This window comes from Callorhinus ursinus, unplaced genomic scaffold (assembly GCF_003265705.2).
Source record: "Callorhinus ursinus isolate GAN/ISIS: 27379988/994484 unplaced genomic scaffold, GSC_fseal_2.0 scaffold8, whole genome shotgun sequence".
NCBI classification, from domain to species: Eukaryota; Metazoa; Chordata; class Mammalia; order Carnivora; family Otariidae; genus Callorhinus; species Callorhinus ursinus.
The window spans coordinates 70,359,007-70,382,588 of NW_027397070.1; the positions used below are offsets into that span (position 1 = coordinate 70,359,007).

Sequence of the window (23,582 nt, forward strand, 5' to 3'; positions counted from 1 at the left end):
GGGGGGGGGAGAGGGAGGGAGGGGGAGAGAGAGAGAGAGAGAGAGAGAGAGAGAGAGAGAGAGAGAAGCAGAGGGAGAAGCAGGCTCCCAAGGAGCAGGGAGCCCGATGTGGGACTCGATCCCAGGACCCTGGGATCATGACCTGAGCCGAAGGCAGACGCTTAACCATCTGAGCCACCCAGGCGCCCTCAGTAAAGGTTTTTAAATGTGGTTCCTAAAGACACCTGTGTATGCCTATTTTTTTTTTTAAGATTTTATTTATTTGTCAGAGAGAAAGAAAGAAAGCGCCCAAGCAGGGGGAGTGGCAGGCAGAGGGAGAAGCAGCCTCCCTGCCGAGCAAGGAGCCCATTGCAGGACTTGTTTCTAGGACCCTGGGATCAAGACCTGAGCCGAAGGCAGATGCTTAACCGACTAAGCTACCCAGGTGTCCCTGTGTATACCTATTTCTTTCTGTTTTTTTATTTTATTTTTTAAGGTGGGGGAGGGCAGGAGAGAAAGAGAATCTTAAGCAGGCTCCAAGCCCACTGTAGAGCCAGACAGGGCTCAACTTCACAACCCTGAGATCATGACCTGAGCCAAAATCAAGAGTCAGACGCTTAACCGACTGAGCCACCCAGGGGGCCCCAGCTGCTTCTTTTAATAAAGTCACTGTGGGGGCATGTCTGCGTGCACATGTGCATCTTCTCTCTCAAATAAACAAACCAAACTTTTTTTTCCCCCAAAGATTTTATTTGAGAAAGAGAGAGAGGGAAAAACAGGGAGTGGGGGGCACAGGGAGAAGCAGACTCCCCTGCTCAGCAGGGAGCCTGACTCAGGGCTGGATCCCAGAACTCCGAGATCATGACCTAAACCGAAGTCAGACGCTCAACAGACTGAGCCCCCCAGGTGCCCCGGTCTTGCTATTTCTTCAACATGCTAGGTACACTCCTGCTTTGGGAGTTCTGCATGGCTTTCCCCAGATCTTCCCATGGCCCGCTCCCTCACCTTTTTTAAGTCTTTGCTGAATTATCTTGTCCACCTTATCATAAACTGCAAACTACCCATAGCACTCCCAATCCCCCTTACTCATGCTACTACTTTTTCCTAGCACAATCACTAGACAATTTTTATTGTTTATCTGGTCTTCTCCTTGCAAGAATATAAACTCTGAGTGAGGGATTTTTGTTTACTGATGCATCCCAAAGGCTAGGACAGAGTGGCACATGTGGGCATCAAATAAATATTTGAGGATATAAACAATTTTAACAAGGTCCCTCGTATCCTAGAAGGTGCTCACAATCTGGTTGAAAGTCAGCATATATACACTAAACGATAAATATCAATATAAGATAATTAGCATGTGCTGACAAATACAAAAAGAAGATACTGTTTTAGGATATTACACATGACAAATGAAAGCTGAGAGAAGTGCCACAGAAGCTTAGAGAGCTAATCTAAAAAATTTTTTTTGTGTGTGTGGGGGTGCCTGGATGGCTCAGCTGGTTGGGTGTCTGACTCTTGAAAATCTGATGAAAGCTACACACTCCAGTGATACAATGAACATGTACACAGAAGTTTAACACTACTAGGAGTTCAAACACTCCCCGTAGCCAGCCATGAATGTTGAATAGAGAATCCTTGGTTTCAAGTATGGTTTTTAGGCTTGGAAAGGCTTGGTGAAGATGAGACTAGTTCTTGAAGAACAGGGTATGAAGAGGAAAGGAAATGAAGGGCTTTCTAAGCAAGAGAAGGAGATAAGGGTGCCGGCAGAACAGTTTGACTGTAATGGGGTATTTATGTAATAAGTAAGAATAGGCTGTGAATTGCTTGGTGTGACTTAAACAGTATGGTTATTGCAAGTCTTTGGATAAGAGAATGTAATGTCTAAGGCACTGTTGTTGTTTTTAAGATTTTTATTTATTTATTTGACAGAGAGAGAGAGAGAGAGCCAGCGAGAGCACAAGCAGGGGGAGCAGCCGGCAGAGGGAGAGGGGGAAGCAGGCTCCCCAAGACAGGGCTGGATCCCAGGACCCTGGGATCATGACCTGAGCTGAAGGCAGACGCTTAACCGACTGAGCCACCCAGGCGCCCCTCTAAGGCACTGTTTTAAGAAAATAAAATTTGGTAGTTGTTTACAGGAGGAAAGTCGAGAGAAAAACTAAAATCAAGGAAATCATCCACAAAGCCACCATTATATAATGATTCAAGTCCAAGGGCGCCTGGGTGGCTCAGTTGGTTGGGCGACTGCCTTCGGCTCAGGTCATGATCCTGGAGTCCCGGGATCAAGTCCCGCATCGGGTTCCCTGCTCAGCGGGGAGCCTGCTTCTCCCTCTGGCCCTCTTCCCTCTCGTGCTCTCTCTCTCTCTCTCATTCTCTCTCAAATAAAAATAAATAAAATCTTTAAAAAAAAAAAGATTCAAGTCTGAGAAAATGGAAAACGGAACTAAGCAGGTTTGGGGATGGATGGCTGTGGGGCACCAATCCACTCAGAAATGCCTGGCGTGCCAGTGACAATTAGAAATGAACTGGGGGCGCCTGGGTGGCTCAGTCGGTTGAGCGTCTGCCTTTGGCTCAGGTCATGATCCCGGGGTCCTGGGATCGAGCCCCGCATCGGGCTCCCTGCTCGGCAGGAAGCCCACTTCTCCCTCTCCCACTCCCCCTGCTTGTGTTCCCTCTCTTGCTGTCTCTCTCTCTCTCTCTCTCTCTCTGTCAAATAAATAAATAAAATCTTTTAATAAGAAAAAAGAAAAAGAAATGAACTGCATTTAGGTCAGTCCCTGTTATATAAATTTGGGGTATTATTCATTGAATCCTTGAGTGTGTGTGGGGGGAACTACAAGAGAAAAACATACTAAGAATAGAGATTATTCAAAGGCTCTGAATGGGATGAAGGGGACAGACTTATTGTGATAATAAAATATGTTGAATTTATATAGAATAAAACCTTAATAGAAAGCCTGAGGCATACAGGTATTATTGTTAATTGAGGTTAATTGTGGTTAATTGAAGGCTAATAAAATTTCTTGTCTTCATTTTCGCTTGCTGAGTTTTTTTTTTTTCCTCCGGAAAGTATTATGCTTTATTCCCCCTTGATAACCAGGGAACACAGCTGGATTATTTTTAGACGATTCAGGATGTCACTATCCCTCAAGGTGATCATTATAAATACACATTTTCATTGTAAAATAACACAGGAAATTGGGATACCAGTGGCGACCACAGTACACACCCTGGCATTTTAACCAACTGAGCCACCCAGGCACCCCACACCCTGGCATTTTAAAAGACTTTGATAGCTATTTGACTTTTAGAGAAAGGAGATAAGATCAAAACAATTACAACAAAAAATTTCAGCTATTTAGGAGTCTAATAAGTAGGATCTTGCTTTTTTTTTGGCCAACATGAACAAAGGATACAGGATGTTGGTGTCAGATGCATTATTACATCATTGGCAGTACCTATTTGCTTTGTAATAAGACTTTTGTGATTCACGCTCCTCTACTGTAGAACTTAACTCCATCTGCTAATTTTGCGACCCTCCAGCTATGATTTTAAGGAAATAGTTAATTCTTGGTGTAACAAATGCTGGCTGCCCACCTCCCCCCGGAATTCTCCCAGAAAGTTTCTGTCGCTTTAGAAACGTTCTTATTCTAGCCAAGAAACCCAGGTATAAAATAGTGCCTGTCCTCCCATATCTAGACCTAGCAGTGTCCGCACACAACTCTGCCTAGTAATCTCGCAGATCCGACTTCAGCCTTTTTCTTTTTAATCAATGGCCTCTACTCGTCAAGCTCTTGAGCAAGACCAGTGACTCCTGCTTCGACTGAGTCTCTGGTTCCGAAAGCCACTGCCCGACCCGACGCTCCCCCTTTTCTCTAAACACTCAGGGAAGACAAACTTAAGAAACAAGTGCCAACACAACCTACTTTGCTCCACATTAGCCGATGTTCGCCACCGACAGGCATCCAGAGAGCCGACTTCCAAAGACACACGCCGTGTCCACACGTACAGCGTGCTCTCCCCCGGCCCCGCCGAAAGAAACGCCGCGAAGCGGGAAACTGAGGCCCCTCGGTACCCTCTCGGAAACTGGCTCCGGGAGGCGCCGAGGGGCTCCCCGACGGTCGTGCAGCTGGCCCAGGGCAGGCCTGCGGGAGGGTCTCCCCCCCAGCCTCGGGGCGCCCCCGCATCCTCCCGAAGGCAGAACGCCGAAGCTCCGGTGCTCGGCTCTCGGCACCCCACGTACAGACCCTGCATGGGCGGGCGGCCCTCTCCCTCCGCTCTCGGGGTCCCGGGGCCCCTCAGGGCGGGGCCGAGGCAGTTGAGGAGGCCGCTCGAATTCACCTCTGCGCTCCCGACCACAGACCTGCGGTGGCTTCAGCTTACCGGCTCTGTCCCGGGGGTGGCGGGGAGGCGGAGACGGAGGCGGAGGCGGAGGCGGAGGCGACACAGCTAGCCCGACCCCCGGCCGGAGCCTTCCTCACCTGTACGGCCACGGGACCGCCCCGAGGCCGCGCCCGGGGGAGGGGCCTGCGGACGCCCAGCCGCGCGGAGAGCGCCAGGTGAGCACGCCTGCGCAGTCGGGCCGTAAACAAGCCCGCCCCTGCCCCTCGGCCGGCCTCCGCGGGGACGACTCGCGAGTGGGAGGGGCCAGGAGGAAGAGGCGGGGGAGGGGAGGGGAGAGAGCGAGAGCCCGGGACGGCGCCTGCGCGGTGGGCGTGATCCGGGCACTTAGGGCAGGATGAACGCTGCTTTCCAAGATGGCGACGGAGGGAGGAGGGAAGGAGATGAACGAGATTAAGACCCAATTCACCACTCGGGAAGGTCTGTACAAGCTGCTGCCGCACTCGGAGTACAGCCGGCCCAACCGGGTGCCCTTCAACTCGCAGGGATCCAACCCCGTCCGCGTCTCCTTCGTAAACCTCAACGACCAGTCTGGCAACGGCGACCGCCTCTGCTTCAATGTGGGCCGGGAGCTCTACTTCTATATCTACAAGGGGGTCCGCAAGGTACCTACCCGGGCGTCACTGGGGCCCGCCAACGGCGTGGGCAGAGGCCGGGAGCAGGGCGGTGACAGTGGGGGCCAGGGTGACCGATAGGAGTGGCGGTCGCTCTTACTTTTGAGTGGGCCGGTAACTCCACTGGGGTGCTCCTGAGGAAGGGGGATTCACGAGTAAGGAGGGTGGTGTTCCGAAGGGGTGGAGGCTGTGGAAAGGGACCGTGGGGTGCGGGGTTCCGTCTGGGAGGCCCCACAACGGGCCGGCTGCCTTCTCTCTGGCAGGGTCCGTCAGGCTTTGACACGGCCAGGGAGCGGGCCTGCGAGTCCCCGGAAGAGGTGGGGTGGCCGTCTTGTCTGCTTAGACTGCCTCGCCTCCCGGGAGAGTTGGGAGTCTCGCTCCGGGTTAGAGAACAGGGGCGCGGGCGGCTTGGGAAGGTCTGTAAGGCGGAATCTGGGCTGGAGGTGGAGGACTTGAGACTAGGTCAGAAAGGACCTGCTCGGAACCAAGGGCTACTCCACCGCACTGACACTTCCTAGGAACCTCTCTTTCTGGTGTTAACACTTTTCCCAGAAACATCGGGAGGACGGCTGTCACTTTCTCCGCCAGGGAACCTTCTCCTGAGAGATTGTTAAAGAGGGTCATCTTGGCCCTTATAGTATGCGAAAGACTGAGTACTACAGTTGGGAGGTCGAAAGGATGTTTTCAGTGACCTAAGCTGGCTGGTTCCTAGGGGTTCTGTGTGAGCGTGCCCAGATCATTCTTGTCCAACAAGTCAGACTATGTCCCAAACAGGGAGGCATAAGCCTTAAAAGCTACTTTACAAGAATCATTTTCTTGTTGGCGGGCGACTTAACATTAATTCTGTGAAGCATATAATCATCCTTTAAAAATATCTCTTCAAAAGAAGCAACTTATTAGAGCTTTTCCTTTATTGGCTGTGTAACTATGTTCTCATTGAGAACTGCTTATTTTTGAGAAATGTGGTCTTTGACTTGACTTTTGGAAGAGTGAGGAAATTGATGTGTCCCACAGCACCTAGGCATGGAAAAAGGTGGTAACATTAATTTATAAATATTTGGTTAGTGTGAAGGCAAATTGTACATACTGAAGAGTGAACATTCTCTGGGATGTAATATATCCAGAAGCAGTAAGTTTTTCGTTGGTTTCAAGAACAAGGGACATGACAGTAGTATCCAGAAGTAGCAAGCTGTCTCATTTGTTCAAGGTGCATCTTTTTGGTTACTGTTTGTGATAAGCACTCTATTGTGTTTGAGGTATGCTGTTATTACTGAAAGTAAATCACTTGATTTCTTTTTTTCTCTTTTGTAATTGGGAAAGTGTGAGGTAGTTAGTAGTGTAGGAACTGAAGTTTTAGTCCTGCTCCCAACTTCTTTGCTGACTTGTTGGGTGACCTTGGATGAGTTCTTTAACTCCTGTTTGCTTTTCTCTTTAAAAAGAGAACATTGCAGTACTCATGTTGTAATGTATAATATACTATCTCTGATGAACTTTAAAGCTTGAAACACTCGGTAGGTGTAAAATATGGTTAAATAAGCGTTAAGAGTGTCAAACAGGAAGCTATCTTGCCACTGTTCCTAGGACTGAAAGGATCAACTTTTTCTCTGGAAATAAGTTTAGAATTTTAAGTTACTAAAATTTATATAAAATTTTAAACGTGCCTAACAGCTGAATTTATCAGCAATTACTAGTGCCAACGTTACCTTTAAGAAAAAAGTTTTCTTTGAAAATGTATTATTTCTGAAGCATTCTCTAGTGGCAACCCTTATCTGGATCTTGTGGCCTTGGTTTGCATCATCAAAACAGGTGTCTTGCCTGGAAGTGTATCATAGTTGTGTTCTCTTAGTTGGGATGCTATTTGATGAAGGTGAAAAGTAGGAGAGCTTTTCAAGACCACACTCCAAAATTATTTTAAACAAGAAAAATCTTAAACATGTAGATTTGTGTTTAGCTACGTAATTTGAGCACTGTAACTTTTGCAAAATTTCATTTGCATGTCGTAACATCTCATAGCATTGTATGGTGGACATTTTAGTTCTCTTCTAGCCGTTGTAATTTTTTTTAGAAATTGTTTTCCATGAATGAGTTTGCATGTATTTATTGTTATTTCTGGGTATAAGTAATTGTTTTTGAGACTGTCTTTTCTGATTTTAAAATGGAGCAGATCATTTTCCTTACTCAGAAAACCAAAATTTACTTTTTGGGATTAGGAGTTATAACTCTGTTCTTGACAGTTGGTCATTTTGACTGTTGTTATTCATTTTTTTCATTGGGGCATACAAAGTTTTACAACAATCATTTGGATCATTCAGAAGGTCTAATTTGGATGCATACGTTCAACTTAAATCTGCCTGTAAAATAAGTAGAAAATAGGTCTTTGAGAAACTTAAGTCATGAACTATGTGCTGCCATTCCTGAGAGGAAGTATGGAGTCATGGGGGAATGGAGTGGTTGAGGAGGTAGTCTCAAATGTGAGGCAAGGAGTGTATTCTTGGCCCTTTAAAAAGATGTGCAGGTCAGTTTCTAGAGCTAGAGGGGACCTTTGAGTTTTGCAGTCTCACCCTCATGGAGAAAACCAAGGCTAGAGAAAGAGTGCAACCTGTGTTACAGTTTTTTTTTTTTTTTCTTCTCATGGTCAGGAAAATGAAGCAAGCTGAATCTAAAGAACTGTCATAGTGAGAAGGGACCGATCAAGCTTTTTGATCGCACGGATGCCATATCCTCCAACCATTTCAAGATCTGCCCCAGCATTTTGCCATATATTTTCTCATCGAATCTTGATAGCAATCCTGTGAGGTACAAGAAAGCATCTTCTTTTCACAGTTGAAGTTCGGAATGGAGTTTCTTGTGTAAGGAAATGTAGTTTTATGAATTTATTTTGCTTAACTGAAGATAATATGAGCATTGATTTAATACTGACACTAATCATTTTCGCAAAGATTTTAGTGACTACAGTGATGATAATTATACCAGGTGGGGTGTCTACAGTAGAGTATGACCCTATCCTTCTCTCCAAAGAACTATCAATTCCTAGGCTTTAAGCCTTTTTTTTTTTTGAAGATTTTATTTATTTATTTGAGAGAGGAAGAGCAAGAGAGCACAAGCAGGGGGGTGCGGCAGAGGGAGAGGGAGAAGCAGACTCCCCACTGAGCAGGGAGCCAGACTTGGGGCTCCATCCCAGGACCCCAAGATCATGGCCTGAGCCAAAGGCAAACGCTTAACCGACTGAGCCACCCAGGCACCCCTAGCCTTTAAACCTTTTTATAGAGTACTTGGCTTTTCTTTTTTTCTTTTTTCTTTTACTTTATTTTTTTAAAGATTTTATTTATTTATTTATTTGACAGAGAGAGAGAGAGAGAGAGACAGTGAGAGAGGGAACACAAGCAGGGGGAGTGGGAAAGGGAGAAGCAGGCTTCCCGCCAAGCAGGGAGCCCGATGCGGGGCTTGATCCCAGGACCCTGGCTGGGATCATGACTTGAGCCGAAGGCAGACACTTAACAACTGAGCCACCCAGGCATCCCGGCTTTCCTTTTTTAAAAAAAAGAGGTTGTTTTAGGGTAAAGATGTGAAAGGTAGCTGGGTTTATTGGACCAACCCTTTCATTTTATGAGATCTGTTTCTACATAATGTGAATGGCCACCGTTCAGATCCCAGCTTAAACATCACTTCCGTTGTATATCCTGCTTTGAATTCCCAGGCTAGATCAGTTTTCCTTACTACATGTTCTCATAGCATCCTGAACTTTGCCTTTCTGGCACTTTTCTCAATTTGTAATTCTCTGGGTGATAATCTGTCTTTTCTATAAACAAAGCTCCTTTAGAAGAGAGACCATGTGTTTTCTGCTTTCACTGTTTTCCTAGTGCCCAGTACAGTGTCCAACATAAGGTAGGCCCTTAGTACTTATTTGTTGAGTAAATGACTGGGTAAAGCGTCAGTGTCCATCTATGCCATACTTTTAATTCATTAATTCATTAATTAAAGTAGACTGCATGCTGGCATGGAGCCCAACACAGGGCTTGAATGCACGACCCTAAAATCAAGAGTGGACGCTTGACTGAGCTACTCAGGTGCCTCGTATGTCATACTTCTAAAAAGATCTTCACAAGCTAAAGAACCTATTTAATTTTGGGCTTCCAAATAATGGGTATTTTTAGTGGCTCACATCTTTGTAAAGACATTTTAAAATTATTGTTAGTAGGTAACAAATTTAGCTTTCTTACAACTGGGAAATTATATAGCAAGAGACCATGAAGTAATAGAAAGTAACCAAATGACACATTACTTTTGTTCTTTTTCTATCAAACCATGTTACCTACCAAATCTATGTACTAACAGATAACTTTTAAAAACTGTACTTAGAACTACTTCACATTAAAGAGACTTTTTATTCCCTCCCATCTTCAGATTCTGGGACACAAATGTGTTGCAGAGATGTTATTGAAGCAATTCCTACCATAGAGGGGAGAGGAGTAGAATTAGATGGCTTCCAAGGCCTTTTCACAGCTCTTAAGGTTGTAGGAGTCTGTGCTCAATAGTTTTTTAATGAAAATAAGTCCATCTTTCTATTGGGAAGATGTCTTAATATCTTGGATTCATTGCCTACTCATTGAATGGGAATTGAGGAGTGGGGTGTGTTGTGAAAGCAAGTGGAACATGTGATTCTAAGTCTTTATGCTAGAAAAGGCTTTGTACTCATTGTGTTGACATGAAGCTGGGGCCAGAAAAAGAGTCATATAATAACAGCTCAAATATTTTCAGAGCCGGAGTTAACCAGGAGTGCAATGGGTTGACTTGAGAGAGAAAGAGCATTCTGTGTGGGAGATAATCTGTCTCTCTCAAAGACTGCAGGACCACCTGTCAGTGACTGAGGAATTCATGCTTTGTGTGGGAGGGTGACCTAGAAGCCTTTCAGAGGTTTTTCCCACAGGCTGGTTTTAGATTCTGGCCTGCTCCAGAGAAGGTCATGTTCACATCCTTCACTACATTTGTAATTATCACATCTCTTTGCTACCCATTTCTAGTTTAGAAAGAGGGTGGCTCAGTCCTTAAGCGTCTGCCTTTGGCTCAGGTCATGATCCCAGGGTCCTGGGATCGAGCCCCGCATCAGGCTTCCCTGCTCGGCAGGAAGCCTGCTTCTCCCTCTCCCACTCCCCCTGCTTGTGTTCTCTCTCTTGCTGTGTCTCTCTCTGTCAAATAAATAAATAAAATCTTAAAAAAAAAAAAAGAGGCATGGAAGATTAGAACTTTTTATATCAAATTTACCTTGAGAAGTTTTATACTTAATTTAGTAGGGCATACATGGAGTTGAATGGAAACCTGTAGTTTTTTTCCCATTAAGGGCTACTTAATGTCTTCTAAAATATTGATAATTGCTTAGTTATTTGGCTATTACATTTTATATACTAAGGGGAAAGCATTTTCATTTATCACTTAGAGCAGGCTAGAGAAACTTTCATATGATACCTTGGTTCTCTTGACCTTGAAGAGGAGGACTGTGATGAGATTTTGAAGGGCAGAGTGGGTGGATATGAGCAATGGTAAGAAGCTCTCGGAATATGTCCGTGAAATCCATGAGATAGTCAGGAATGTCATTGTTTTAGCAAATATTTGCAGGGCATGCTTATCAGATAGGAGGTACTGTTCTAGATGCTGGGTAGAGACAAAGTCTCTGCCCTCAAGAAACTTGTCACCTATGTTTATTATCGTTGAGTTAACTTAGTGACTTCATTTATTTAAGTACTTATTGTGCTTTGGTAGAAAACTTGAGCAAGAATCAAAACATTGTGGATTTTATCACTGACTAGTTTGGCTATATGCCTAAAGAACCTTGTTTTAAAAATAAATGTGAAGATTTTTGTAGTCTGATGTTTCATGTCTTAGAGAACAATTTTATTTATATTTCAGTGAGGTTAGTTTGTGCAGAAATATGAAATGTCCTGTTTGGTTATTTAGGAGTAAACATCAAAAACAGAAATAACTTTAATTGGTAGACATTCTTAATCTTCATTTTCAGGATATTTTAAATTACCTGGGAATATCAGTGATAAGTTACCTTATTCTCTGAACATTTGGCATCTATTATTTATAACAGTACAAGGTATGTCTTTTTAAAAAAAAAAATAATCCGGGGCGCCTGCGTGGCTCAGTCGGTTAAGCGTCTGCCTTCGGCTCAGATCACGATCCCAGGGTTCTGGGATCGAGCCCCACATCGGGCTCCCTGCTCAGCAGAGAGCCTGCTTCTCCCTCTCCCTCTGCCTGCCTTTCTGCCTACCTGTATTCTCTCTCTCTATCTCTCTGTCAAATAAATAAATAAAATATTTTAAAAGAATAATGATCCTCTGGGCACCTGGGTGGTTCAGTCAGTTAAACATCTGCCTTTGGCTCAGGCCCTGATCTCAGGGTCCTGGGATCGAGCCCCAAATCAGGCTCCTTGGTCAATGGGGAGTCTGCTTCTCCTTCTGCCCCACGCCCAGCTTGTGCTCGCTTGCGCGCGCTCTCAAGAAAATAAAATTTAAAAAAATAATCCTCATTCATCAAGTGTTTATTGCAGAGCTATTATTTACAAGGTACTGCTGTCTATTGTGGATGATGTGAGGGTGAAGTAAGATTCTTCTGCCTGTAAGGGGCTTGTATTTTTGTACTGATAATTGTAATATAAAGTAGAAGGCGTGTGCTGTGCACATGGTGTAAGCAATGCAAGTATCAAGTGGAGTTAAGGAGTAAAGGTGAAGTGGAGAAGTATTTCTCTGCCTAGAAGGAGAAGAGTATTGGATTATTTCACATAGATGATTTGCCCTGAAATGTGTACAGATCACATTTTTTTAAATTTTAAAACTTATATCTTTATATTTCTAATTTCAGAAATGCTTTATCTTCGTTTCTGATTGAGGTTGAGTTGGCAATTGCTCTTACCTTGTAACATTTTTCTCAACTTCACAACTTCTCTGCCAGTTGGCAATTTGTAAATTGAGTCATGTTTTGCATTCTCAATTCTATTTTGTAATATGGATTTTCTTTTAAGTAGGGTATATTGTACTAAAAACATGCCAAATCAGTCTTTGCTAACTTTTATCTTATTTTGTAGCAGTGGGAAAATGTAGACTTTATAAGAAAGAAGCAAGACTCATTCATGAGGAAGGAATTTATAAGGTTTTTATATTTTATTTTATTTATTTTTTTATTTTTTTAAAGATTTTATTTATTTATTTGACAGAGAGAGACACAGCGAGAGAGGGAACACAAGGAGGGGCAGAGGGAGAGGGAGAAGCAGGCTTCCTGCGGAGCAGGGAGGCCGATGTGGGACTCGATCCCAGGACCCTGAGATCATGACCTGAGCCGAAGGCAGATGCTTAACGACTGAGCTACCCAGGTGCCCCCATAAGGTTTTTATATTTTAAAAGCAAGAATGGGAGTACTTTAGCATATTCTCAAGTAACCACATTATAGATGATCTCTGTGGCTTGGATCTATCTTTCCTTTGGTTGGTTACATCCACCTCACTGCTGTACTGTGCTGTTTTCTCCTGGCACAGCAGAACTGGTACATGGGCTCATTCTCTTTACTTACTTTGATCTTCATTTCAGAGACTCTGTCTTGTTTTAATGTCTCATTTAATAGATATTTGAGTGGTTTTGTGTAAAAACCAGGATACTAGACTATGGGAAATCAAAGAAGTATGAGACAGGATCCCTGACCTTGAGAGGATTATCATTCAACAAAGGAAAATAAGTTATTCATACACGTACTCATTCTATCAAGATTTATTGAGTGGTTGGTTTGTGTTGTTGAGACAGAATCTCTGCCATCAAGGAGTTCACAGTCCAGTGGAGTAATAAATGAGGTATTCATTCAGCTAACATTTATTGGATGTGTAGACCCAAAGACAAAGTAAGACATAGTCCCTAGCCTAAAGTGCCTATAATTTAATGGTGAGATGGATAAGTAAGTAGTGGTAGATGTGCAGATGGTGTCTATTATTCTAGACAATATTCACTTGTTAGTGCTTCTTAATCTGAATAGAGTTTACGGGATGTATTAGCCTAGATGGGGAAAAACTCTTAACTGAATTTCAACATGTCCTTCCAATTATGGATCTAGGCAACAAATCACAGTAGTAACAGACTTGTGACTATCACCAGTGAAAATCACAGGTGTTTGCATATCACATTATGGTTGTTGCAGATATATCAGATGTCACACTCATCACTACTTCGAAATTACAGTAGTTAGTGGATCTGCACTAGAACTCGTTATTCAGTGGGAAATGAAATTTTGAAGATCCTAAATTTGTTTAATAACTATTTTAATAATTGATCTCCTTTGTAATCTTTTGTATTTAAAAACATCATTGTGAGAAGAAAGCCATGGCACAGGAAGTTTAAGCACCATGATTTTGATAAGTCTCAGCTTACCTTTCCTCCTGTGTTGTGTGTGATTGAATATGAGAGTGATAGGTCTCTCCTGTCCTGTTAAGTGACACTTCTAGCTCCATGAAGAAGACCTCTTGTGGCTGCTTTTTACTCAGCAGCTGATTATCTAGAATTCTAAGTTGGACATGTGTTACTTTTCTTTTTCTTCTCATCATTCCTTTGCTATTGCTGCCCTAACTAGAGGGAGGAATACAAGAAGTACTTACAAGATTGACTCTTGTAAGAGTGTTTCACTCGTTCAGATCATAGATGATTATAATACAGTGTTACAGTGTGATGTTTGTCTCAGTTGCAGTGGGAATTTAGAGAGGTTTTAACAAGATGACATTTGAATTCTGATGGGTGGTTGGTCTGAAGGGGGAAGGGATTCTAAACCAAGACAACTAGAGGCCCAAGGCCTGAAGGTGTGGCATGGCTCCTCTAAGAGTCACTGTGAAGGTTGAAGCTTTAGCAAGGCTTGATTAGAGGGCAAGATTATGTTCTTTCATAGTGAGCCTTTAAATGTTGGCTCTAGGGCCTCCTGGGTGGCTCAGTCAGTTAGGTGTCTGCCTTTGGCTTAGGTCATGATCCCAGGGTCCTGGGATTGAGCCCCGTGTCAGGCTCCCTGCTTGGTGGGGAGTCTGCTTCTCCCTCTTCTGCCCCTCCCCCTGCTTGTGCTCTCTCTCTTTCCCAAATAAATAAATAAAATCTTTAAAAAAAAAAAGTTGGCTATGTCCTAGCTTCCAGGACTCTTAGTGTGGTTTTTAAAATGGTTTTAATGTATTTTCTTTATTTTGGTACTACTTCTGCGGTAATGTATTACGTTAGTATCTTGTCATCCTGCAGGACTCCTCCTAGCATACTGTCCTTTTCAGGTCATCAGATCCTATCAGCGCCATCCCTTTTGGACCCTCATCGCTTCCCTTCATTTCTCAATGATTTGGCTCCTGCTACATTGCCACTCTGTCCAGGATACTCCTGTTTTAAATGCTGTGATTAGTCCCTATAACCCCTTTGCACTCACTCTCAGTCCTAACCCTGGCTCAATCAACTCCTACGGCAAAAGGGAAAAAAAAGCCCTTTGGGGCCCTCACCCACTTGGTACCCGGCCTTTGCCTCTGGCAGCTACTGCCCCAATCTCTCAGCTGCTTCTTAGAGCAAAGCTCTTCCAAGTTGTATGGACCCTCAAAGTGTGGCGCACAGACTAGTGCCATCAGTGTCAGCCCCTGGGAACTTGTGGGAAGTACAGAATTAGGCCTCATTCCAGGCTTAGTGAATCAAAATCTGCTTTCTGTGAGGATCTCCAGGTAGTTCGGGTGCTCACTGAAGTTGGAGAAGCATTGGTCCTTACTGGCTTTCTTTAGTTCCTTCACTGCCTCTTCAGACTTATTCCAGCAAAATTATTGTACCTTCCTGCCATCTATTTTAAGCGTTAATTCAGTGACTTTTAGCAAACTTACCAAGTTGCACAACTGCTACCATAATCCAGTTTTAGATCATGAGGGATTGTTTTTAAATTTAATTTTGTGTAAGTTTCATTTATGCTAGATGAATAATTCTAGAGATCTGCTGTACACCATAGTGACTGTAGTTAACAACATGGTCCTCTGCACTTCATAATGTTAAGAGGATAGACCTCATCTTAAGTGTTCTCACCACAAAAACAAAAACAAAAATGAAGAGACATAAGGAAACTTTGGGAGGTGTTGGGTGTGTCTGTTACCTTGGTTATGGTGATGGTATCTCGGGTGTTTGCCTACGTCCAGACTCAGCAAATGGATACATTTAATATGTGCAATTCCTTGTAGATCAATTATTCCTCAGTAAATCTATTAGGAGATACATTTAATGTTGTGTTTTGATTATATAAAACATGTGGTTCCTATATCAGAATCATAAAACAAGGTTCTGTTCAAAGGTTTAGCTTCCATTTCTGTCCTCCCTGCAAAGTTCCCTTCCTCTCCTCATAATCATTTTATTTGTTTTTGACTCGTTCTCTGTTGCCATAAGAATAAGATGACATTTGAGCAGAGAAGAAGTTGAGTAAGCATACTATGTATGATATTTTGTATCTTGTTTTTTTCTGTTTAATGATACATATTGGAGATCTTGCCATATTAGTAAATAGAGAACTTCTTCACTCTTTCTTATAATTGCTTTATATTCCATGCTGTGGCTATATATCACATTTATTTAACTAGATGATTCTTGATTGTTGATCTCTTTTTATTACAAATAATGCTGCAGTAAATAACTTCACATGTATGTTATTTTGCATGGAGGCAGGTATATTTACAGGATGTATTTCCAGAAGAGGTTACTGCTGGGTCAAATATATATATATATATATTTTTTTTTTTTTAAAGACTTTATTTATTTATTTGAGAGTGAGTGCGCTCACACTCGCAAGCAGGGGGGACAGCAGACAGAGGGAAAAGCAGGCTCCCTGCTGAGCAAGGTGCCCAAGGCAGGACTTGATTCCGGGACCCTGGGATCACGACCTGAGCCTAAGGCAGACGCTTAACCGAGTGAGCCACCCAGGTGTCCCTGCATATATATTTTTGATAGATATCATCAAATCGCCCTCCATAGGGAGGGGTTGTACTATTCTGTACTCACACATGAGAGTACCTGTTTCACCACAGCCTCACTGACAGGGCATGTTGTCAAACTTGCATTTGATCTGGTAGGTGAGAAATTAGTGTTATTTTTGTTTGTTTTTCCCTTGTGATGAGAACGGTTGAGCATCTTTCTATATATAAGAATGGAATGTATTTCCATTTTTCTATGAACTGTTTCATATCCCTTGCCCATTTTTTGTGTTGGTTTATTGGATATCTCATTTGTTTAAAAAGGAGTTCTCTGTATATTGGAGAGATTAGCCCTTTGTGATATGAATAAGAGATTTTTTTTCTTTCATTTTTCATCTGTCTTGTAACTTTGCGTAGGGGTGTGTGTGTGTGTGTGTGTGTGTGTGTGTGTGTGTGTGTATTTCTTTTTGCCTTGGATAATTTTCATATTTTTTGTAGTTAAATATGTAAATTTGTAAATTTTTATGGATAAATTAGAGCCATGATTTTATTATTTAGGTGTTAATGAGTTGTCATTCTGCAAGATTTAAAGAAGAGGGAAAAGATTTACATTTTAATATTTGAGAGTTAGGCTTAACAAAGACTTTTCTAGAAGCAAGAGGTGAACATTGAAGTGTGCTGTCAAAGGAGCTGGTGGATGGTGATTCATTAGTAGATTTTACGATTTAGTGTACTTCCAAATATATTATAATGTTAGGGATGTTTTGGTTTGTAAGTAACAAGAAATCCAACTCAAACTAGTTAAAACTTTAAAGGGGATGCATTGGCTTATGTCATTGAATATTCCAGAGGTAAAGTGGACTTCAGGCATGGTTTGATTGGGGTGCCAGCTCAGTGCTCAGTTTTGCTGAGATTTACTTGGTCCTGCTTTCCATTGAATGTCAGCCTGGCCTAAGTGGCAAAATGGTGGAGGAGGTCTTGGTTTCACATTTCTGTAACACATGGTCCAGAGTAAGAGCCAGTATCCAGGGTGAGAGTGAACAGCACTTCTAGACATTTTCTCGGAAGAATAAGGAAGATTGTTTCATTGAAGCCCCCAGCAAACCTCTTTCTTTGGCCTGTTGCCCCAGATTGGATTACCAGCCCATTCCTGTGGCCTTTAGCAAGGAGAAATAGGTACTTACTGACCTTTCGCAAGGACATTGGATTATCTAATACCCTGATTGCCCTGGAGCCCACTCTGGAGCTGCAGTGTGAGTAGATCTCAGACAGGAAAATAGATCTAGAGATGCAAACTACACTGAGGGTCTTATGCTGGCTGAGGTATTAGAAACCCAGATGTAACAGTTTTTTCCTTGAGCTCATGGTAAGATACATCAGTAAAACAGGGAAGATACACTGTAGTTGGAGGACCACTTGGGCTGGGCTGTGCTCCTGCATGGTTTAGAGACCTCTCTTTCCTTTGATCTTGCTGTTTGACTACTATGAATGTCCTCCCACTTTTTCACACAATTTGGAATTTTTTGTTTGGATCTCTCTGTCTCCCCCGCTAGACTGAAATCTTGAGGTCAGAAACCATTTTACTCATCCATATCCATCACAGTGCCTGTATATAATAGGCACATTGTGTCGATTTTATTTTTTTTAAAGATTTTATTTATTTATTTATTTATTTAAAGATTTTATTTCTTTAAAGATTTTATTTATTTGAGAGAGAGAGAGATCGCAAGAGCAGGAACACAAGCAGGGGAATTGGCAGGCAGAGGGAGAAGCAGGCTTCCCGCTGAGCAGGGAGCCTGTTGCCGGGCTCGATCCCAGGACCCTGGGACCATGACCCGAGCCAAAAGCAGACGCTTAACCGACCGAGCCACCCAGGCGCCCCCACTGTGTCGATTTTAAATGAATGAGTTGGTTGAGATTATAGCCCTCTAAGGATTTACTTGAGTAAATTGGATGATCTTTCAAAATCCCTGTCACAAGGCAAATATGGTCGCTGTTAGTTACCGAAGCTCACAGAAGCAGGGTTGCCAACCCCTTTTGCTTTTGTTGAGAGACACTTAGAAATTAGTCACAGCCTCGAATCTTATGCTGTTCTTCTGGGCTAACCCAGGAGGAGGCTGTGGCTAGTGTCTTGATCATCTTGGCTTGGAAGCTACATCTTCCTTGTCCTGTGTCCTGGACAAAATTGCTCATACTGTCCCTTCCAGTTCCTTTAACTTCTTCCTGCTTAATTATAGGCACTGCACAATGCCCGACCTTGCACTTTTCTTTCCTCTGGATTTTGGAATAGGAGTGCATGTAGCTAGCAAGACTGAGGGCAGTATTAACTCAGCTAATTAAAAAATGGTGGGTATTATGCTCAGGGCTTTCTTTGACAGGGCAGCAGTTTGCATTTCCCCTATTGCTCAGAAAGTGGGGTGCAGGTAGAGCTGGAAAAGCAGAGTCCCAATTGCTGTACTCCAAGTGGAGCACTGATTAAGTGTAGGTCCATTGGCCACTCATCCTGGGGTTCCTTTGGAGCTTCCGCCCTTTTAGACTCATCTGCTTTTCACTCTTCCTTATGGCCTTATACTGACTTATGGTCACCTCTGCTCTTTGAAGACTTCGGTACCCACTTCACAGCTTTCCTTTCCACTCCAGTTCTGCCGTCATCTTGGGTGGTTTTACGTCCACCACAGGACCCTGGAGGCACCTGGGTTCCTTAGTATCTTGGCTTCCATGTCCACTCCCAGCGACCTCCTCTAGTCCACCCCTGGCACTGACTCCCATAGTGATGCTCTGGGTCTTAGCAGCAGCTGAATCTGCTTCAGCTCCAAAATGACTAATTCAGATAGAAATGTTTGTCCTTCTGCTCCAATGTGACCTTGGCTCCCACCCTTCTCATTTCTCCAGCATACTGGTTACTCAACATCCTGCTGCCAAAATCTACAGATACCATGCGGCCTGTAGCTTCTTTGCCCTCTCTTCAGCAGCATTGAAATAGCTGATCATTGTCTCTTCTTTGTAACACTCCTGGCCGTGACACTTTTTTTTTTAAAGATTTTATTTATTTATTTATTTGAGAGAGAGAATGAGAGATAGCACGAGAGGGAAGAGGGTCAGAGGGAGAGGCGGACTCCCTGCCGAGCAGGGAGCCCGATGTGGGACTCAATCCCAGGACTCCGGGATCATGACCTGAGCCGAAGGCAGTCGCTTAACCAACTGAGCCACCCAGGCGCCCTGGCTGTGACACTTTTTCTGCCTTTCTGGCCCACCCCTCTCCAGCCATTCAGTATTTTCTCGTCTTTGCCAGTTCCCTCTACCCCACCTCATCTGGAACTGGACTGTTCCCTTTTCCTTTCTCACTCCTATTGTAAGTCTCTCTGTTTTCTAAAATTGTTTATGCCTCTCTCCCCCCCAAAGGAAAAAAAGTATTTATTGCAGTAAATTAATCCAGTGGGTATTCCCTTGAAAGTATGAATCCAGTTGTGAGGGCTGTTGAAACATACAGTGCATGTGCTCCAGAAAGCTCCGTCTCTGTCACTGTCAGCCCCAGATCTTCCTCTTGATGGTGACTTTCACCAGCACCTTTTGCTGTCCGGACCATCTGTCTGTGGTGGTGGATATGGGCATCACCAGGCTGGAACTGGCTCCCCTCCCCTGCAGAGCTGTGGCCTGCTTGGGGCCCCTGGGCAGCTGCTGGGCTCAGTCACCTGCTGGGCTTCACCTTCTCATGCTTACTTTAAATGTTTCTTGAAGAGACTTGCAAGAGTTCCTCAGTTAAAATGTTTCAAAGAATCAGCTACTATTGGTTTTTTGTTTAATATCTGTTGTAATCTTTATTTCCTTTCTTTTCTTTTTCTTTTTTTTTCAGATTTACTCTTTTCCTAGCTTTCTGAATTTACAACATAGGTTTTCAGCCCTTCTTTTGTTTTAAAATGATGTGTTCAAAGGTGTAGAATTTCTTCTAAGGATTACTTTAGCAGTCTTCTATGTGTTAGATGTGTGGTAATATTAAGATCTAAATATATTTCGTTATTTCCATTTTTATTCCCTCTTTACACTTGAATTTCTAAGGTGTTTTTTTAGTTTCTGTTCATGGTGTTTAATTTTGCAGCTTATTTTCATTGTATGGTCAGAGAATATGTTTTTTGATATTAGCTATTTGAAATGTGATGAGACCTTTCTTTGTGATCCAGTTAACATGTTCCATGTGTTTTTAAAAGAATATATTCTTGGGGCTCCTGGGCAGCTCAGTCGGTTAAGCATCCGACTCTTGGTTTCAGTTCAAGTCGTGGTCTCGGTCGTGGGATCGAGCTGCGTCTGGCTCCATGCTCAATGGGGAGTCTGCTAGAAGAATCTCTCCCTCTGCCCCCCTCCGAATCCTGCACATGTGTGCGCATGTGCTCTTTTTCTCTCTCTGTAGAAAAAATCTTTTTTAAAAATGTATATGAGGCTCAAGATGATATATCTGTGTGCATGAGTGTTCAAGTTTTTAATGCTGTTCACATTGTCCATCTCTTTACAGTATTTTTGACTGCCTTATTTATCAATTTCTGATAGGTGTGGTATCTCACTGTCATTCTGAACTTGGCGATTTCTCTATCATTTTTTGCCTTACATTAAATTCAGAATTGTGATTCTTTGTAGATCGTTCTTTATGTTGGTATATGAACTCTTGATCATGTCTGATTTCCTCAAAATTCTGTTTTGAGGGTTGGAAATGAGTTTATTTTTTTTAGTATTTGTGTGGAATGTCTTCCTATTCCTTATTTTCAACTAATTTATGTAGTTTTTGTTTTCAGTGTGTCTTTTTGGTCCTTTTAAATGATTTCTGTTTCATTGTTGTCCATGACACTTTCTTCTCTGCCTCCCTCTCTCCCTTACCTACTTTCCCTCTGTCAGGAGACTCGGTTGATTTTTTTTAAAGTTTATTTTTTTTAGTAATCTCTACATCCAACTTGGGGCTCGAACTCATGACCCCAGAGGTCAAGAGTCCCATTCTCTTCCGGCTGAGCCAGTGGGGGTGCCCCGGGAATCCCAGTTGATTTTATCTCCGCAGTAGACCTTCCCTGCCCTCACCGTCTCCCCTGGCGGCAGGCAGGTCTCTGGCCCTCTGCCGTGCCTGCGCTCCTCCCTCACTTATTCTCTGTACAGTAGCCAGCCTGATCTTTAAAAAGTGAATCTGATAGCCACTCGGAGCCTCAGGTCTTGCAGTGGTTTGAGTTGCTTTCAACATGGAGAACAAAGTGTCTGACGTGGCCTGCCGCCAGGCCCTGCAGGAGCTGGCCCCTGCTTACCTTCCGTCCCCCTTCCCTCACTGTGTCTTCCGGCCCCACTGCCTTCCTTTGCACTCCTCTGATAAGACTTGCGAACCCTTCCTGCCGCGGTCTCACGTGCTGCTCCACTGGCCTGGAAAGTCCTCCTACTCCCTGCCCTTTGCCCATTTAATCCCTACTCCCGCATATCTTCGCTTCTCTGTCAGTTTTTGTCTAAGCCTCTTGCCCTGACCCCTGGACTGGGTCAGGCTTCCTCTTATCCTCTACCAGCTCATCTCTCTAGTACGTGTCACAGTAAAAATAAAGTAATTTGAATTTGAAATTTACTGTCCCTCCTCGCCCCACCACCTAAACTAGATTGCCAGGTCAGGAGGGCTGATTTTATCCAGTTCATTCCTGAGCTCCCTGTGTCTGGCTCCTGGTTTTTGGTGCATTTACAGGCACTCTGTGAATATGTGAATGAATGGATAACGTGTAAATGGCTTGTCGTTTGTTTACTGACAGTGGGAAGATTAGTATGGTAAGCATGTCATCTTGTCCGTGGTTGGTATTTGGTTAAATGTTTTTAAATGAATCAATTACTGATCTTTCTCATCTGTGTTTTGTGAGAGAATCCATTTAAAGAATAACAAGCTGTTGTGTGTACCCCATCTCTCCTTGACTTACTCCTCTATCCCTCTTCTCCCACACTGTCTCCCACATGTACCTTACCTTAGCACTGGCAGCCAGTGGAGGCATGGAAGAAAATAGACATCTGTTCAGTTTTAAAAGTTTTCTTAGGGGCACGTGGGTGGCGCAGTCGATTAAGTGGCCGGCTCTTGATTTTGGCTCAAGTCGTGAGATTGAGCCCTGAGTCAAGCCCCAAGTCGTCGTCGTCATCGTCATCATCATCATCATCATCAGTCGGGCTCCGTGCTCAGTGGGGGTCTGCTCCAGAATTCTCTCTCTGCCTTTCCCTGGCTCGTGTGTGCGCGCACACACTATCTCTGAAATGGATAAATCTTAAAAAAAAAAAAAAAAAAAAAGGTTTTCTTAGAGGGGCACCCAGGCTGGCTTGGTCAGTAGAGCATGTGATTCTTGATCTTGGGGTCATGAGTTCGAACCCCATGTTGGCTGTAGAGATTACTTAAAATAAATAAAATTTTAAAAAATACATTAAAAAAGAATAAAACTTTTCTTCATTACTAATAAGTTTGCCATGTAGGAATTTGTCTCATTGGTGGCATTGAAGAGGAAAGCTTTTTCCGTCTACAGTTCAAAGTAGGGTATGTTTATGTAGAATATTTGGAAAATTCAGAGAAGAAAAATAAAATCTCATATCTGGCAGCTGTTAATGTTTTGTTTTCTGCCAGTCTTTTTTTGGTGCTGTTACATATTTTAAACTTAATTTAGGTCCCTGCAGTGTAGATGCTCATTAAGTATTTAGAGAATGAACCCAGGTATGCGTTCTTTTTCAACTTTAAAATCTCCTGCAGCTTCCAAATTTGGAATGCAGATAAACATTGCTTTTTGTTGATGGTGTTTATAATCTATTTTACAGTATTTGAGCTTTGTATGAAAGTGTGACCTTTTCTTTTAAATGAACCTATGAGATCATTGTAGAAAGTTGCTTGGGCTAAATTGGAGTCACCAGTGACTTTTTTTTTTTCTCTCAGTGTACTTCCAAACCTTCAGTAAAGGCTTTTGACTCTGCCTTAAAATATATCCAGAATCTGATCACTTCCCACCTCCACCATTACCTCCCCAGTGTAAGGAAGCATCACTCCTCACTTGGATTATTACTAGGGTGGTTTCTAAATGGGCTCCCTGCTTCTACCCTTGCCTCTTATAGTCAGTCTCTCCTGATGGCAGCCAGAATGACGTTTAAAACAATATAAGTCAGATCATATTTTTCCAGTGCTGAAAAGTTTCTAATGCTTTTTCATGTCACTTAGAACAAGATCTAAATTCATTATTAAGTATGGTCCTTCCCTCTCCCAACCCCCCAGTGTGATTTGCTACCACACTGTCCCTTACTCCCTCCATTCTGTTCCTTGAAGAGGAGCGCAGTGACCCTCACGACCCTCACTCATACTTTCCTTTGACTAGAATCCTTTCCCTGGCCAGCCACGGGGCTGACTCCCTCACTTCTTCACATCTCTGCCCAAATACGATCCTGTCAAAGAAGCTTTCTGTTACCCTACCCAGAAATGCACTAGTGTCACCCTTCTGTTCTGTCTCCGACTCCCTTTCCTGACTGATGGTTCTTCCCTGTCCTTATCACTCTCTGATACTCATTTGATTACTTGTTTACTGACTGTATACCTTCTAAAACCAAAAGAGGAGGGATTACTGTCGTCATTGCTGAAACCCCAGTGCCTAAAACAGTGCTTGGTGCATGTAGTAGAACTC

At 43.2% G+C, this 23,582-nt stretch overlaps 2 protein-coding genes across 12 annotated transcripts in view; one reads left to right on the forward strand and one right to left on the reverse strand.

The window, feature by feature from the left end:
• LOC141373319 (uncharacterized) overlaps positions 1–4,567 on the reverse strand; it is a 38,095-nt gene extending 33,528 nt beyond the window's left edge. Inside the window, exon 1 of one of the 4 annotated variants that reach the window (XR_012379192.1) lies at positions 4,363–4,567. Coding sequence is in view for 1 of the 4 variants with exons in the window: in XM_073895901.1 (XP_073752002.1) it covers positions 3,906–4,233 (328 nt within the window). In the remaining 3 variants the exon portion in view is untranslated. Of the gene's footprint in view, positions 1–3,905; positions 4,315–4,362 lie in introns of those variants that run through there. The other 3 variants (XR_012379193.1, XR_012379194.1, XM_073895901.1) reach the window with 3 other exon arrangements.
• Positions 4,568–4,600: 33 nt separating this feature from the next.
• Positions 4,601–23,582, forward strand: part of WDR20 (WD repeat domain 20) — a 61,294-nt gene continuing 42,312 nt past the window's right edge. For 3 of the 8 annotated variants that reach the window (XM_025869336.2, XM_025869337.2, XM_073895898.1), the window contains exon 1: positions 4,633–4,985. In XM_025869336.2, coding sequence (XP_025725121.1) covers positions 4,737–4,985 — 249 coding nt within the window. In that variant the 5' untranslated portion in view covers positions 4,633–4,736. Of the gene's footprint in view, positions 4,986–7,633; positions 7,844–23,582 lie in introns of those variants that run through there. The other 5 variants (XM_025869338.2, XM_073895900.1, XR_003207585.2 and 2 more) reach the window with 4 other exon arrangements.